At 41.1% G+C, this 15486-nt stretch overlaps 1 protein-coding gene across 1 annotated transcript in view; it reads right to left on the minus strand.

The window, feature by feature from the left end:
- Positions 1-1022: 1022 nt before the first annotated feature.
- Positions 1023-15486, minus strand: part of LOC140482418 (contactin-associated protein-like 5) — a 1108772-nt gene continuing 1094308 nt past the window's right edge. The window contains exon 24 of the mRNA XM_072579902.1: positions 1023-15077. Coding sequence (XP_072436003.1) covers positions 14881-15077 — 197 coding nt within the window. The 3' untranslated portion in view covers positions 1023-14880. The remainder of the gene's footprint in view (positions 15078-15486) is intronic.

Genomic DNA, 15486 nt, shown 5'->3' on the forward strand with positions numbered 1-15486 from the left:
GAGTGTAGCGCTGGAAAAGCATAGCAAGTCAGACAGCATCCAAGGAGCAGCAGAACTGACGTTTTGGGCATAAGCTCTTCATCAGGAATGAAGCGTGTGGGCCAGGGGGCTGAGAGATAAATGGGAAGGGGGGGCTGATCACACCGTCTCCATGATTCCCATCCCGGCAACCATCTTTGCGATCACCGGGAAGGCGACCACCACTGCGATACCTACTACAAGTCATCTCCTTTAAATTTGAAATGTTTCATTCAGGGATTCACGGTGCCTGATTTAAAATGGTTTAGAACAACGTTTCTCACACAATCATCCACTCTTTACCCATTATGCAACCTGGCCCTCAGATGTCTTTCTTCGGGGAATTGTATAGCCGGAACGGTGGAAGTGCTCACCACGTTCAAATTGCTGGTGCCCTATTTAAATCTCATCCGCACTTCACCTGAGATGTTGCAAGGAAGGAACTGTCCCTTACCATGTGCCCCAATGAAGACAGACCCAACCTACCCAATCTCTTCTCATTAGGACATTTCTCTTTTTTTTTAACTCATTCACAGGATGAGGGCATCACTGGCTAAGCCAGCATTTATGCCCATCCCTAATTGGCCAGAGGGTAGTTAAGAGTCAACCACATTGCCATGGGTCTGGAGTCACATGTAGACCAGACCAGGTAAAGATGGCAGTTTCCTTTCCTAAAGGACATTAGTGAACCAGATGTGCATTTCCTGACAATTGGCAACAGAGTCATTGCCATCTCTAGATTCTTAATTCCAGGTTTAAGGTTCAAATTCCACCAACTGCCATGGGGGGTTGGATTCAAATCCAGGTCCCCAGAACATTAACTGAGCGTCTGGATTAACAGTCCAGCAATAATACCACTGGGTTATCACCTCTCCTCTCTTGAATGAAGAATGCATCAGGTAAACTAATATCAAGTTGAAAAGATGATTGGAAGAGACCATATCAACAAATGAAGCAAAGCAGAATTCCAAAAAATTCATATTTTATTAAATACACCTATTTCGGTACGAATAATCACCAGCTCTGAATACATAGAAAATAAATTACAACCTACTAATTAATACTGTGTTGTATTTTATAAATATATTTTACTTGCACATGACTGTACAGAGTAACAGCAAAGGAATTACTTCATTACTTGATTGGTGCTGAACAAAATACTTTAAACATTATGAAATTAAAAAAATGAGCAATAGCAAAATACCAAGTAACAAGATTACTGCAACATCACATTTGTTTTATGAATGTTCTACCCTATCGATCGCCATTTAAAACAGCATAGACGTCTGAGAGTACAGAATGTGATACAGATATGTTTTGTAACATTTTATTTTGATCCAGAAAACTATAACTTCGAAGCATGTTTCAAAGAGAGATGGGTAAAGAAGCAAATTTTAATGTCTAACCCTGTCATCTGGTTTATGAAGGAGGGAAGAAAGCCTAAGGATTAAGACATTTTATTCGAATTACTCTTTGCTATGAAGCAGAGTTGGTAGAATTTCTTTTTACTGACAGTTTTATTTACTTCAGTGGGCACTTGTTGTTAGAACTGTGTACAGGCCATGGCTCTTCAACGTCTTAACCTTTGACACTCTGTCCTGCTCCATGGATGCTGCCTGACCTGCTGTGCTCTTACAGCACTACTCTAATCTTGACTCTAATTTCTGCAGTACCTACTTTCACCTTCCAAATACATGTTGAGTTCTACTTTGCATGAAGCTCTGTCCCAAAACTCCCTTGAGCTAGGATGTTCACAGTATGGGTAGTGGCCCATTGAGTCCACACCAACCCACTGAAGGGCAGCCCACCCAGATCCAGTCTCCTACTCTATCCCTGTAATCCCACATTTGTGATGGTGAGTCCATCTAACTTGTACATCTGAGGGAACAAACTGAAGCACTCAGTGGAAACCCACACAGACACTGGGAGAATGTGCAAACTCCACACAGACAGTCACCTGAGGCTGGAATCAAATCTGGGTCCCTGGTGCTGTGAGGCAGCAGTGCTAACTTCTGAGCTACCATAGCGCCTAAGCTTGTTTTCAAATTAAACATTACAGCAACTGAACAAGGGAAATGAAGTTGGCATTTTCAGGCTTTGGACATTTTTTACTGCAGAGCAGAAACAACTCCCTCACCTTCAGAGATCTGACAGTTTCTGCCAAAATATTCACCCTATCTAAGCTAGACAGCCTATTATATAGATACTGGCTGACTGAAGGTCTTTGTCATTGATAACTAGTCATTAGTCCACAGACAAATCAACGACTTGTTATCATTCAAACATTTAGACTTCTCTAATGTAGTATTCTTGTGTGTCCTTTGGTGAAAGTGATGGGAAGTGGATTATGACTTTAAGAGGGATTGAGGAGCTAATTGAGTTGACATGCCATCATCGCAGCTATCCACTCCAATCATATATTGGATGTGGGCACTTGCACTCCGTTTTTGATTTTCTTAAAAAGCTTCTTCTCTGTTTCAGTCCTACGCTCCTGATCTTCGGGCGCCCGGTACGGAGGGGGGAGGGCAGGTCTAAGGACCTTCTCATGGGTCTGCTCCTGGGCCTGGCCAAACTGGCCATAAACAGGTTCAGGCAGCAGGCCTTGGAGGGGGTCGTTAGGGCCGACTGCCTGCCCCTCTTCCACAGTTACATTAGAGCCCGGGTGTCTCTGGAGAGGGAGCACGTGGTGTCCACCAACACTCTGGAGGTGTTCAGGGAGAAGTAGGCGTAGCAGGGAGTGGAGTGTTTTATTTCCCCCTCCAACTCTATTTTGATTTAATCCCTGCCCTCCCCTTCACTGTTTGATCACACAGCATTGCCTTTTGATGTGAAAGGCACTGCTTGTCACTAGCCACGTGTGTGTTTCTCCTCTTCCTGGTGGTGGAAACTGAATAAAGATTTGTATGCCTTGTGTCTTTCACTGTGTCTCACACCTACACACAGACAACATGGGTGCAGGGGAAAAATAAGCACTACAGCAGTTAGGTGGAGAGAAAAAAATAAACAGGAGGGTCAGAGGTTCTGTTCACTCTAAGAGCTGGCTCTGAGGGAGCTGAATCAGTGTCAAAGATTTTCTACATGTAAATAAAGTGTGATGAGATACTGACTTCTGTGGAATTATTGTTAATGGTTTTTTTATGTGACTTACACTAGTGTCGGAGCTCCTCAAAAAAACACCCCTGTGTTGCAATCAGCCAATAAGCTTTGTCAGTCTCTAAATGCCCAACCGTCTCCATTTAAAAAAAAAGAAAAAGAAAAAAAATTCCATCTCCAATCGTATATTGAGTGTGGGCGCTTGCATTCCCTTTTTGAATTTTAAAAAACCTTCTTCTCTGTTTCAGTCCCACTCTCCTGATCTTCGGGAATCCGGTACGGAGGGTGGAGATCAGGTCAGAGGACCTTCTTGGGGGTCTGCTCCTAGGCCTGGCCAAACTGGCCATAAACAGGTGCAGGCAGCGGGCCGTGGAGGGGGTCATTAGGGCTGATTGCCTGCCCCTCTTCCGCGGTTACGTTAGAGCCCAGGTGTCCCTGGAGAAAGAGCACGTGGTGTTCACCAACACCCTTGAGCTGTTCAGGGAGAGGTGGGTACCGGAGGGAATGGAGTGTATTATTTCCCCTTCCAACTCTATGTTGATTTAATCCCTGCCCATCCCCTTCACTGTTTGATCATGCAGCATTACCCTTTGATGAGAAGGGCACTGCTTGTCACTGGTCACTTGGGTATTTCCTTCCTGGTGGTGAGAATTGAATAAAAATTTGTACACCTTGCATCTTTCACTGTGTCTCACACCTGCACACACACAACATGAGTGCTGGGAAAAGCACTATCACAGTTAGGCAGTAGTGTGGGGGTAATAGAATTAAAAGGAGTGCCAGGCATCCTGTTAAAAAAATGAATAAAAACAAGAGGGTCAGATATTCTGTCACTCTGAGAGCTGCCTCTGAGGGAGCTAGATGAGTGTGAGTGATGGGCTCTGCTCTTTCTAAAAAAAAAATCCACCTTCAATCAAAACAGAGTGACCACTTTCAGGGCTTTTTGTCTAGACATATCTAATACACTTCAAACAAAAAAATCCATCTTTTATGTTTTCCTTTCTCCTTAAAATGTTTTCTTTCTTTGATATTGAAACCAGACAGAAAGCTTTCTGCAAAATTTCTACCTCTGCCAATTCAGCTGATGCCAAATGATCATTTGCGATTGTACTTAGTCAGGAGTTGGGGTTAACATTGGGATTAATTATAATAAATGGAGTTAATATTGTTTGATTTCATTCCTTTAATTTCTGGCTTTTTTGCCTTTGAAAATGAAGTTGCTGTTCAAAGATTAGTAACCTAAGTTTTCATTTCCAGTGAAGTGTACAGAGGTGATGAAAAGTTACAAGTTGTAAATGATAAGCGCTGAGAGATGGGCTTACTTTGTCCAAAATGCATAGCTATCCCAGCTGCCTCCAAGGACACTTCACTCAAGTTTTGTGATAATTCACTCATAAGAAAATCTTGAGGCCTTTCAACTGACTCCTGCTAAATGATTCAATGAACAGCTCAGTCAAGGTAAAGCCAGGAAGGAGTAATTTCTGTTAAAGCCTGAATATTGGCAACTAAGTGGGTGGGGTAATCTAAAAAAAATGCGGGTTCTCATGTAGCCCAGAGTGAAAGAAATGCTTGAAAAGTTGTGCATATTCTTCAGAATAAACAAAACAACGTCCAAAGCAACCATCTCCTTCAGATTCTGCGAGGTGGTGAATTCTCCACTTACTCATTTTTACTGTAATTATATGTGAAATTATCAATAATAGTTCTTATTGTACATATGTAGTTTATCATTGTTCTCAATGCAATCATTAGTAATAGTTATCGCTGTATAGTTTGAAAAGGAAATTGAATAAATATCAATATGGAGAGATTTGCTGGTCTATAAATTAAAGGCAAATAAATGACACTAATTGGATACACCTTCAAAAGGGAAACCATTAGCATTCTGGCCCAAATGTTTTCATTCTGTGTGGAATCATGCTGTGATTCTTATGTAATTATTGATAATAATAGCTATAAACACTTTTGACCATATTATCAGGGAATTGTTCAAAATTTTAGGAATGAGAATATCCTTTCCCTCACAATTATCTTATACTTTGCCATCTAAGTCACAAAAACACAGCATTACCAGTTGTCCCTTTTCAGAGTTTGATTTCCAAAATGTCATTCATCACTGGAGGTAAACTGCAAATTACTGCAGCATTGCTGAAACAGGCCTTATTTCTTTAAATCCCTTACTTACACTGTAAGAAGGTATGCTCAGTTGCCTGAGTTAACAGTATGATCAAGAACCACAGTTAGGTCACCCATGAATGACAAAGAATTCTCCTTAGTTTATGTTACATAATAATGGGTATCAGTTAGCTCAGTTAGCTGCACACCTGGTTTGCAATACAGAATGATGCCAATAGTGCAGATTTGATCCCTCTATTGGGGAAAGTCCCACCTTCCCAAACTTGCCCCTTTCCTAAGATGTGGTGACCCTCAGGTTAAACCACCACCTCTGGTGAGAGTGTAGGACTATGGTGACTTTAATTACATTTACTTCATTCTGTATGACAGCTGCTTCCACAACTTAATCTACTTGATGGAAAAAAACATTTGCAATTTTCTCATGTCATTTCAGGGCCTATGCTACTCCCTACTGGGGATATGGATTAGGAAATCTCCTGTTATTTTTGTGAGTTGAAATTGCATTTTTGTTGATACAAAATCAACTGTAAGGGCAATATGATGGGTCAGAAATCTATTGTAGCAGTCATATGCAAAAGATCATATCAATTAGCTGTACATTGTTAACTTTAGTAATAGTCAATAAATAAATATTAGAGTATTATGGTGCAATAGTGCACAATCTCCCATTCTGTATTACCACCCAGAATGAATTTCCAGTCCATTAAGTCCAGGATTAAACATTCTTCGAAGTGGATGACTTTGTGGAAAGTCTACTCTTTTGAAGGACAATCACAAAATCCCTCTCTGAGTAGCAGTGACTTGAAAAGTATCAACAAAAGACGATCTCAATGGAAAATAGGAATACCCTCTCAGCTGTCATAAATTTTGAAGATTAGACCAAGGACATAGCAGTACCTTATGAAGGGGACAATCAGTACACGTATTCTCAGTACAGCAATAAGGATTCAGCATAGGCTTGTGTTCTCTTGGGAAGTGATGATAACTGCAGAAAATGGTTCTATAACTCCATGTCCTTTTTGTACTCCAATAGTCTAGAATGTTTGCATTCTGTAGCATAATATTAAAGGTAACATTTTTGTTTTGTTCACAATCATAGCACTTGTGGTGTGAATCATTCTGCATGATACTTGAGTAAGATGAGCTCAGATGAAGAAGATATTTGATCTCACCCTATCATGTTCCCTTTGCATTATCTAGTTCTCTCTTAAATGAGCCCAGTATACTGAATTTATTCACTCTCCTGGTAAAACACATTCTGAACATTAGTCACTCACTGGAAAGGATAAGACATGCTCCTCTCAGTTACACACTTTTTCCAAGCAAAGGAGGCAAGACATCTTTTCCAATGAGGAATGAAACACTTTTTAAATAGAAATTGGAATTTGGAAATATTCAAGTCTTGCAGCAGATTGGGGAAATTTATTATGATTAATAAGGTTTATCATTAGAGTTAAAATGTTTGCATGAATTGTTATGTTTAGTACAGAACAGGTCCTCAAGGGTTATAATCTCCGGACTACCACCCAAGCCATGTGCAAATTGGTTTAGCGATAAGAAAATTAGGGAAGTAAACATGTGGCTAAGGGAGTGGTGTGGGAAAGAGGGATTCCACTTCATGGGGCATTAGCATCAGTTTTGGAACAGGAGGGATCTGTACCGATGGGATGGTCTCTACCTGAACCAATCTGGAACAAGTGTTCTAGTGAAAAGGATATACAGGAAGATATACAGGACTTTAAACTAGTGAGTCAAGGGGAAGGCGAATGGGAAAACAACAGGAAGTATGATGGTAAATAGAAAGGAAAGCAGCAGGTTCGCATGTGGTTCAGCAATTATTATGGGGGATTTTAATAAGGTCGATTGGTCGAACAGGGTCAGTCAGGGTAACTTTGAGGAAGAATTCATTGAGTGTATCCGCGATAGTTGTCTTGAAAAGTATGTAATGGAATCAACAAGTGGGTAAGCTATTCTAGAATCGGTCCTGTGTAATGAGACAGGAATAATTAATGCCCTCACAATTAGGGCTCCTCTTGGAAGAAGCAATCACAGTATGGTTGAATTTCAAATACAGATGGAAAGTGCAAAGATAAAATTCAATACCAGGATCCTGTGCTTAAACAAGGGAGACTACAACAGGATGAGGAAGGAGTTGGCTAAAGTAAACTGGAAGCAAAGACTTTGTGGTGGGACAGTTGATGAGCTGTGGAGGACTTTCAAAGAAATTGTTCAAAGTGCTCAGTAAAAGTACATACCAGTGAAAAGGAAGGACTGTAGGAAAAGGGGTGATCTGCCTTAAGTGTCTAAGGAAATAGGGAAGGCTATCAATTTGAAAGAGAAGGCTTACAACAGGGCCAAGATCAGCAGGAAAGTAGAAGATTGAAAAAACTTTGAAGGTCAACAGAAAGCCACAAAAAGAGCTATAAAGAAAAGTAAGAAGATTATGAGAAAAAAAAGCTTAGAGTATAAAGACAGATAGCAAAGGTTTGGATAAATATATAAAACAAAAAAAGAGTGGCTAAAGTAATCATTGGCCCTTTAGAGGATGAGAAAGGGGATTTAGTAATGGGATATGATGCATTGAATAGGTATCTTGTGTTGGTCTTCACAGTGGATGACATGAATAACATGCGAGTAATTGATAAACAGATGAAGGTAGGTGACGACCTGAAAACAATCATTATCAAATAAGTAGTAGTATTGGGCAAGCTAATGGAGCTAAGGGTAGATAAGTCTCCTGGGCCAGATGGAATGCATCCCAGGATGACAAGACAGATGGAGGGAGAAATAACAAATACACTTGTGGTAATTTTCCAAAATTCACTGGACTCTTGGCAGGTCCAGCAGATTAGAAAACAGCAAATGGGACACAAGGGAAGTAGATAAAAGATGGGGAATTATAGACCAGTTAGCTTAACTTCTAAAGTGGAGAAAATTCTTGAGTCTATTATTGAAGAAGAAATAGCAAGTCATCTGGATAGAAATTAGGAGAAAGTGAAGACTGCAGATGCTGGAGATCAGAGTCGAGAGTGTGGTACTGGAAAAGCACAGCAGGTCAGGCAGTATCCGAGGAGCAGGAGAATTGACGTTTCGGGCATAATCCCTTCATCAGGAATGAATTCTCCTGCTCCTCAGATGCAGCCTGACCTGCTGTGCTTTTCCAGCATCACAATATGGATAGAAATTTTCTTGATGGGCAGATGCAGCATGGGGTCATGAAGGGCAGGACGTACTTAACTAATCTTTTGGAATTCTATGAAGGTGTTATGAATATGGTGGACAACGGGGACCCAGGGAATCCAGTATCTAGATTTCCAAAATGTGTTTGACAAGGTGCCACATAAAAGGCTACTGCATACGAGAAAGATACATGGTGTTACAGGCAATTATTGGCATGCATGGTGGATTGGGTAACCAACGGAAAGCAAAGATTGGGGATAAATGAGTGCTATTCTAATTGGCAATCAGTGACTAGTGATGTTCCTCAGGGATTAGTGTTGGTACTGCAATTATTCACAATTTACAGGATATGGAAGGTACAGACAGTAGGGAAGTAGATGGTGACATCTTGCAAAATGTCCAGATTACAGAGGAGGAAGTGCTGAATGTCTTGAAACGGTTAAAGGTGGATAAATCCCCAGCACCTGATCAGGTGTACCTGAGAACTCTGTGGGAAGCTAGAGAAGTGATTGCTGGGCCTCTTGCTGAGATATTTGTATCATCGATAGCCACAGGTGAGGTGCCGGAAGACTGGAGGTTGGCAAACGTGGTGCCACTATTTAAGAAGGGCAGTAAAGACAAGGCAGGGAACTATAGATCGGTGAGCCAGACCTTGGTGGTGGGCAAGTTGTTGGAGGGAATCCTGAGTGACAGGATGTACATGTATTTGGAAAGGCAAGGACTGATTCGGGATAGCCAACATGGCTTTGTGCGTGGAAAATCATGTCTCACAAACTTAATTGAGTTTTTGGAAGAAGTAACAAAGAAGATTGATGAGGGCAGAGCAGTAGATGTGATCTATATGGACTTCAGTAAGGCGTTCGACAAGGTTCCCCATGGGAGACTGATTAGCAAGGTTAGATCTCATGGAATACAGGGAGAACTAGTCATTTGGATACAGAACTGGCTCAAAGGTAGAAGACAGAGAGTGGTGGTGGAGAGTTGTTTTTCAGACTGGAGGCCTGTGACCAGTGGAGTGCCACAAGGATCGGTGCTGGGCCCTCTACTTTTTGTCATTTACATAAATGATTTGGATGCGAGCATAAGAGGTACAGTTAGTAAGTTTGCAGAAGACACCAAAATTGGAGGTGTAGTGCACAGCAAAGAGGGTTACCTCAATTACAACAGGATCTGGACCAGATGGGCCAATGGGCTGAGAAGTGGCAGATGGAGTTTAATTCAGATAAATGCGAGGTGTTGCATTTTGGGAAAGTAAATCTTAGCAGGACTTATACACTTAATGGTAAGGTCCTAGGACCTGGGGACTTAACAAAGAGACCTTGGAGTGCAGGTTCATAGCTCCTTGAAAGTGGAGTTGCAGGTAGATAGGATAGTGAAGAAGGTGTTTGGTATGCTTTCCTTTATTGGTCAGAGTATTGAGTATAGGAGTTGGGAAGTCATGTTGCGGCTGTACAGGACATTGGTCAGGCTAATGTTGGAATGTTGCATGCAATTCTGGTCTCCTTCCTATCGGAAAGATGTTGTGAAACTTGAAAGGGTTCAGAAAAGATTTACAAGGATGTTGCCAGAGTTGGAGAATCTGAGCTGCAGGGAGAGGCCGAACAGGCTGGGGCTGTTTTCCCTGGAATGTCGGAGGTTGAGGGGTGACCTCATAGAGGTATACAAAATTATGAGGAGCATGGATAGGATAAATAGATAAAATCTTTTCCCTGGGATCAGGAAGTCTAGAACCAGAGGGCATAGGTTTAGAGTAAGAGGGGAAAGATATAAAAAGAGTCCTAAGGGGCAACTTTTTCATGCAGAGTGTGGTATGTGTATGGAAAGAGCTGCCAGAGGAAGTGGTGTAGGCTGGTACAATTGCAACATTTAAGAGGCATTTGGATGGGTATATGAATAGGAAGGATTTGGAGGGATATGGGCCAGTTGCTGGCAGGTGGGAATAGATTGGGTTGGGATATCTGGTCAGCATGGACGGGTTGGACCGAAGGGTCTGTTTCCATGCTGTACATCTCTATGACTCTATGATTTGGAGTTGGGGACCATGTGTAGTGTGTCAAAGGTTGCGGATGACACTAAGATGAGCGGCAGAGCAAATTATACAGAGGACTGTGAAACTTTGTAAAGGAACATAGATAGTTTAAGTGAGTGGGCAAAGCTCTGGATGATGGGGTACAATGTTAATAAATGTGAAGTCATCCATTCCAGTAGGAATAACAGTAAAAAGGATGATTACTTGAATGGTAGGAAATTACAGCATGCTGCTGTGTAGAGGGACCTGGGTGTCCTTGTGCATGAATTACAGAAGGTTGGTCTGCAGGTGCAACAGGTAATTAAGAAGGCTGATGGAATACTGCCCTTCATTGCTAAAGGGATTGAGTTTAAAAACCAGGAGGCTATGTTGCAGCTGTGTAGAGTGAGGCCAGACCTGGAATACTGCACGCAGTTTTGGTCTCCTTACTTAAGAAAGGATGTATTGGCACTGGAGGGGGTGCAGAGGAGGTTCACTAGGTTGATTCCAGAGTTGAGGGCATTGGCTTTTGAGGAGAGACTGAGTAGACTGGGACTATATTCATTGGAATTCAGAAGAATATGGGGAGATCTTATAGAAACATATAAAATTATGAAGGGAATAGATAAGATATATATCGAGAGGATGTTTCCACTGGTGGGTGAAACTGGGTCAAGAGGGCAAAGCCTCAAAATTAGGGGGAGCAGATTTAGGACTGAATTGAGAAGGATTTCTTCACCAGAGGATTGTGAATCTGTGGAATTCCCTGCCCAGTTGAAGTGGTTGAGGCTTCTTCAGTAAACATTTTTAAAGCTAAGAACAGTAAATGAATTGTGAGTTGTGGTGAGAGGTTGGATAAGTGGCGCTGAGGCCATGAAAAGATCAGCTGTGATCTTATTGAATGGCAGAGCAGGCTCAATGGAAGGGCTTTTGCCCGAAACGTCGATTTTGAAGCTCCTTGGATGCTGCCTGAACTGCTGTGCTCTTCCAGCACCACTAATCCAGAATCTGGTTTCCAGCATCTGCAGTCATTGTTTTTACCTCAATGGGCCAGATGATCTACTCCTGCTCCTAGTTCTTATGTTCTTAAACCTGTTTCCAGAATGTCTTAATGTTTGATAAGCATTATTGATACCTTGTCAATATTTTCAGGCTACCTTGGGAGTTTGAAAAATATTAGAGGCAGGGATTAGCACCATGTGGGTATTGGCTTGGAATCAGTGGTAGGGTGCTAATATTTGCAGGAAGCCAATAGGAGTGCATCAATATTTGAGGGAAATGTGATCCCACTGGTTCAGCAATGCCAGTACTTTGGAAAAGTTACCAATATTTGAGCAGAAGGGAAGGGATTTCCTCGGCGTGAGTCACTACTCACAAGAGTTCGCTAAGGTGTATGTCTTAACTTCCAGGTTATTTACAAAATTGCACCCATAAATAGTAACAATTCATTTTACCCAAACATTATTTCCTTTTGTCTGAAGCAAAACACATATCTAAGTGGACTTTGTTTTCAATATTCTTTTTTAAAAATTTTTTTCTTAAGACTTTACTTTCCTAAGGATTTGTACTCAACAATCTGTTCCTGCTATCTTGGTATCCAAGAGTACATGTGTACGTGACAATAAAACCAATTTAATTCAACTTGCTGACCTTGATGATTATATTACAAATCCTACATCCACCTAATGGTTAACATTGGACATAATTCAGACGTTAGTATTTCAGACCACGTCTTGGTTCAAATTGAATCAGGGTCTCATTTCTACTAAGCATGAAGTTTTGATTCCGAAGATTTTATTGTTTGCAAGTTTAATGGGGTTGTGCCTATGATACATCATTCACATTGCAATGGGATGTCTGGATAAAAATCCAACTTCTTCATAATTCACCAAATGCTTTGCTGCCCAGGACTGTATTGTAACCATGGTGATTTCTGAGGTTAAGTGGATCACAGTGATTGCAGTTAAAAAAAAAGCCAAGTGATGGTAACTATTGTCTACTCAATTACAAAACAATTAGTAGCATTTAGAATATTTAGTCAGAATGGTTCTATCTCATTGGAAGGCTTTCAGACAACGTGTTAGGGAAAAAGGATCTATTTCATTGTTCCTTCTCTGTTTTTGTGCATCTCCCAGAGGATTTGCAGCTCCAGTATGGAGAAGGGGGACACAGGGTCTACAAGAGGGGAAGGGCTTGGAGGACCATATTATTATTAGTATGGGATATGGCTGATTGACCAGTATTTTTATTTTCCTGCCTGTCATTCACAGCAAACAAGACAGCCAGTGGGCTCCCCATCTTACTTCCTTTCTGTGTGATACTCTGACATGTGACTTCCAACTAGTTTGTACTTGGGGTTGATTTCTGCTGTACAACATAAAAATAATTTACATGTGTGTGTGTATATATGTTGATATATATGTTGAATAATGGTACAAAGGACTCGACTTCATCTGGCACCACAAAATCCTGAAGAGCAAAGATCTCGCATGTTATTATGTCGCAAGATAGTTAGACATTTACAGAAAAGGTATTAATTTTACAGAAGTTATTGAGGTCAGGTCATAGGATTAGACCCAAGATTTTTATAAAATGGAATTAAATAAAAGCAGTGAAAAATTACCATTATGCAAGAAATGATAAATGTAAACTCTGGAGTTTTTTATTTTTGCATTTGTGTGAGGAACCTTAATGCTACCATTCCCCAAAGCCTGGATTCTAATTGCCCGACATAACTAATTCCAAGATCTACCTGTACAGTCCTGCAACTTCTTGATGGTCATGTCATTCTACTTTCCATGATTATTGTTGGCTTGAGTTACCAAACAATTATTTGTTTGCCACACATGCACATTCAATCTTACAAAGCTTTTCCCTGTGCCTTGGTACTCGTGACAATAAATTCAATTCAATTCAATCCCTGTTTCATCAGAAAATCATGTTGAATCTTTGCCTGTTCTGAGAGTGTTGATTTTGGCTAGATGAGCAATAGAAGCAGTAAACTTCATCCTTAGCACTGAAGAAGGGAGAAGATGTTAAGATTCCTGCAACTCTTTAAAAGTGTATGTGCTTGTCAGGTCTGGACCTCATTGTGCTTGGTGATGGAAGCTTATGTGGTTGGATCAAGAATAAGTCATTCAGGCCCCTAAACATATTCCACCATTTAGTTAGATCAAGTATCATTTATATCTTAACCTCACTTAACAGCATTGGTTTCACAAGATTCAATAACCTTAACCGATCAAAAATCTATTCACTTTGGTTTTAATTCTTTCAATTGTCTAATCCCTCCAATTTTAACCTCCAGATTTCCATGCTCACTTTTGTTCAGAAAAGGCATTTCCTGCATCACCTCTGGAAGTCTCAGCTTTAACATGAAGGCCTTGTTCTGGATTCTCCCACCAGAGGAAATACTCCTCTTTCCACAATATCAACTCCATCAACCTTCTCCGAAACCTCAATAAAATCATTGCATCATCTGTACTCAAGGGAAAGCAAACCTAATCCACACAACCTGGCCTCAGCATTTGATCCTTTTAGCTCTCATGGTAAAGTAACCTGGGTGAAGATTCTCACTTTTGGAGAAGAAATCACTCTGAAGTTTCAACACCACCCTATATCAGTGACACCATCACCCGCGCAACTCTCTGGTACACCTTCAATTCTGGCCTCTTGCACATCTTTACTTTTAATTGCCACATGGTTTGGCAGCCTTCAGTTCCTAAGTTCTGGAATCACTTCCCTGAAACTTCCTGCCTCTCCCTCCCATCTCCTTTTATACTCGCCAGGCATCCCTGTTTAATCAAGCTTTTGTTTGTGACTTACTCATTTGACGTGGGCTACACTAGCTGGGCCAGCATCCATTGCCTGTCCCTAACTGCTTCGACTGTAACCTATCCTGATACCACCTTATGTTGCTCAGTGTCAAAGGTTATTGAGTGTTGGGACATAAGTGCCTTGGAATATGTTACAATGATAAAGGCATGCAGTAAACACAAGGTGTTGATGTGGTATCAGGGTTGTCTGGAATTTATCCCCAGACTGTGTTTGCACTGAATTGTTGGGGAAAAAATAAAACGGGTGGGAGGGACACCAACTGCAGTTAAACAGGAAATAAAAGTAAATAGCGGCTTATTTTACCATGCGGTACATATAATGGTAATTTTTTTTCTCTGCTGTCTTTATATAGAGTTTACAAAAGTCTTATTTCTACTCCCCTGAGCTGACCTAGAGTTAGCAGGAAACAATAGGTTATATCTCTGTCCTGTCAAGGTGAACAGAAGTGTAAACCAGTCATTTGTCCTGTGACAATACTTTGAACATAGCATTTGGCCGTTTAATCTGCACAGTCTAGAGCTAACTCATAGCACAGACAGCGAGTCCCAGCTGTTAGTGTTATTAATCTTCTGCTGTAATTGTGGTAATGAGACGGGCCTGTATCACTGTCAGATGAAATATTCCTTCTTGCCTTCACTAATGGAGTCCTGATAATTGGCATTGTTCTTCAGTGTGGTGTCGGTATTCTCAGCATATTCCACCCCCTTTGTTTCGTTGGTGCGATACGTGCCTTTGTGTCTGTATAACAAGTGTCCCATGACAGCTATGACGCAGAGGATGACAAAGATCACCACCGCTATCACACCTGTGAATTTTACACAAATAATGTTAGTGAAGGCACATCAGACACTTACAGTCTAGAATCTGTGTGTATGGTCAGAGCACCATAACAACAACACTTGAATGTAGACAGAACCTTCAAGAAATAAAGCATCCCAAGTCATTTCACAGGAAAAATAGAACCCTATAGTTTTGGCCCATTGAGTCCACACCAACCCACTGACAAGCATCCCACCCATACCTCATCTCCCAGAGTTAATCCATCTAACCTGCATATCTTTCGACTGTGGGATGCATACCCTCGCAAACACAGAGAGAATACACCAGCTCCACACAGAGTGGAATTGAACCCAGGTCCCTGGTGCTATGAGGCAGCAGTGCTAACCACTAAGCTACCGTAATTTTACCAAGCAAAGCCTTAAAACCAAGCCATG

The sequence above is a fragment of the Chiloscyllium punctatum genome, chromosome 10 (assembly GCF_047496795.1).
Source record: "Chiloscyllium punctatum isolate Juve2018m chromosome 10, sChiPun1.3, whole genome shotgun sequence".
NCBI classification, from domain to species: Eukaryota; Metazoa; Chordata; class Chondrichthyes; order Orectolobiformes; family Hemiscylliidae; genus Chiloscyllium; species Chiloscyllium punctatum.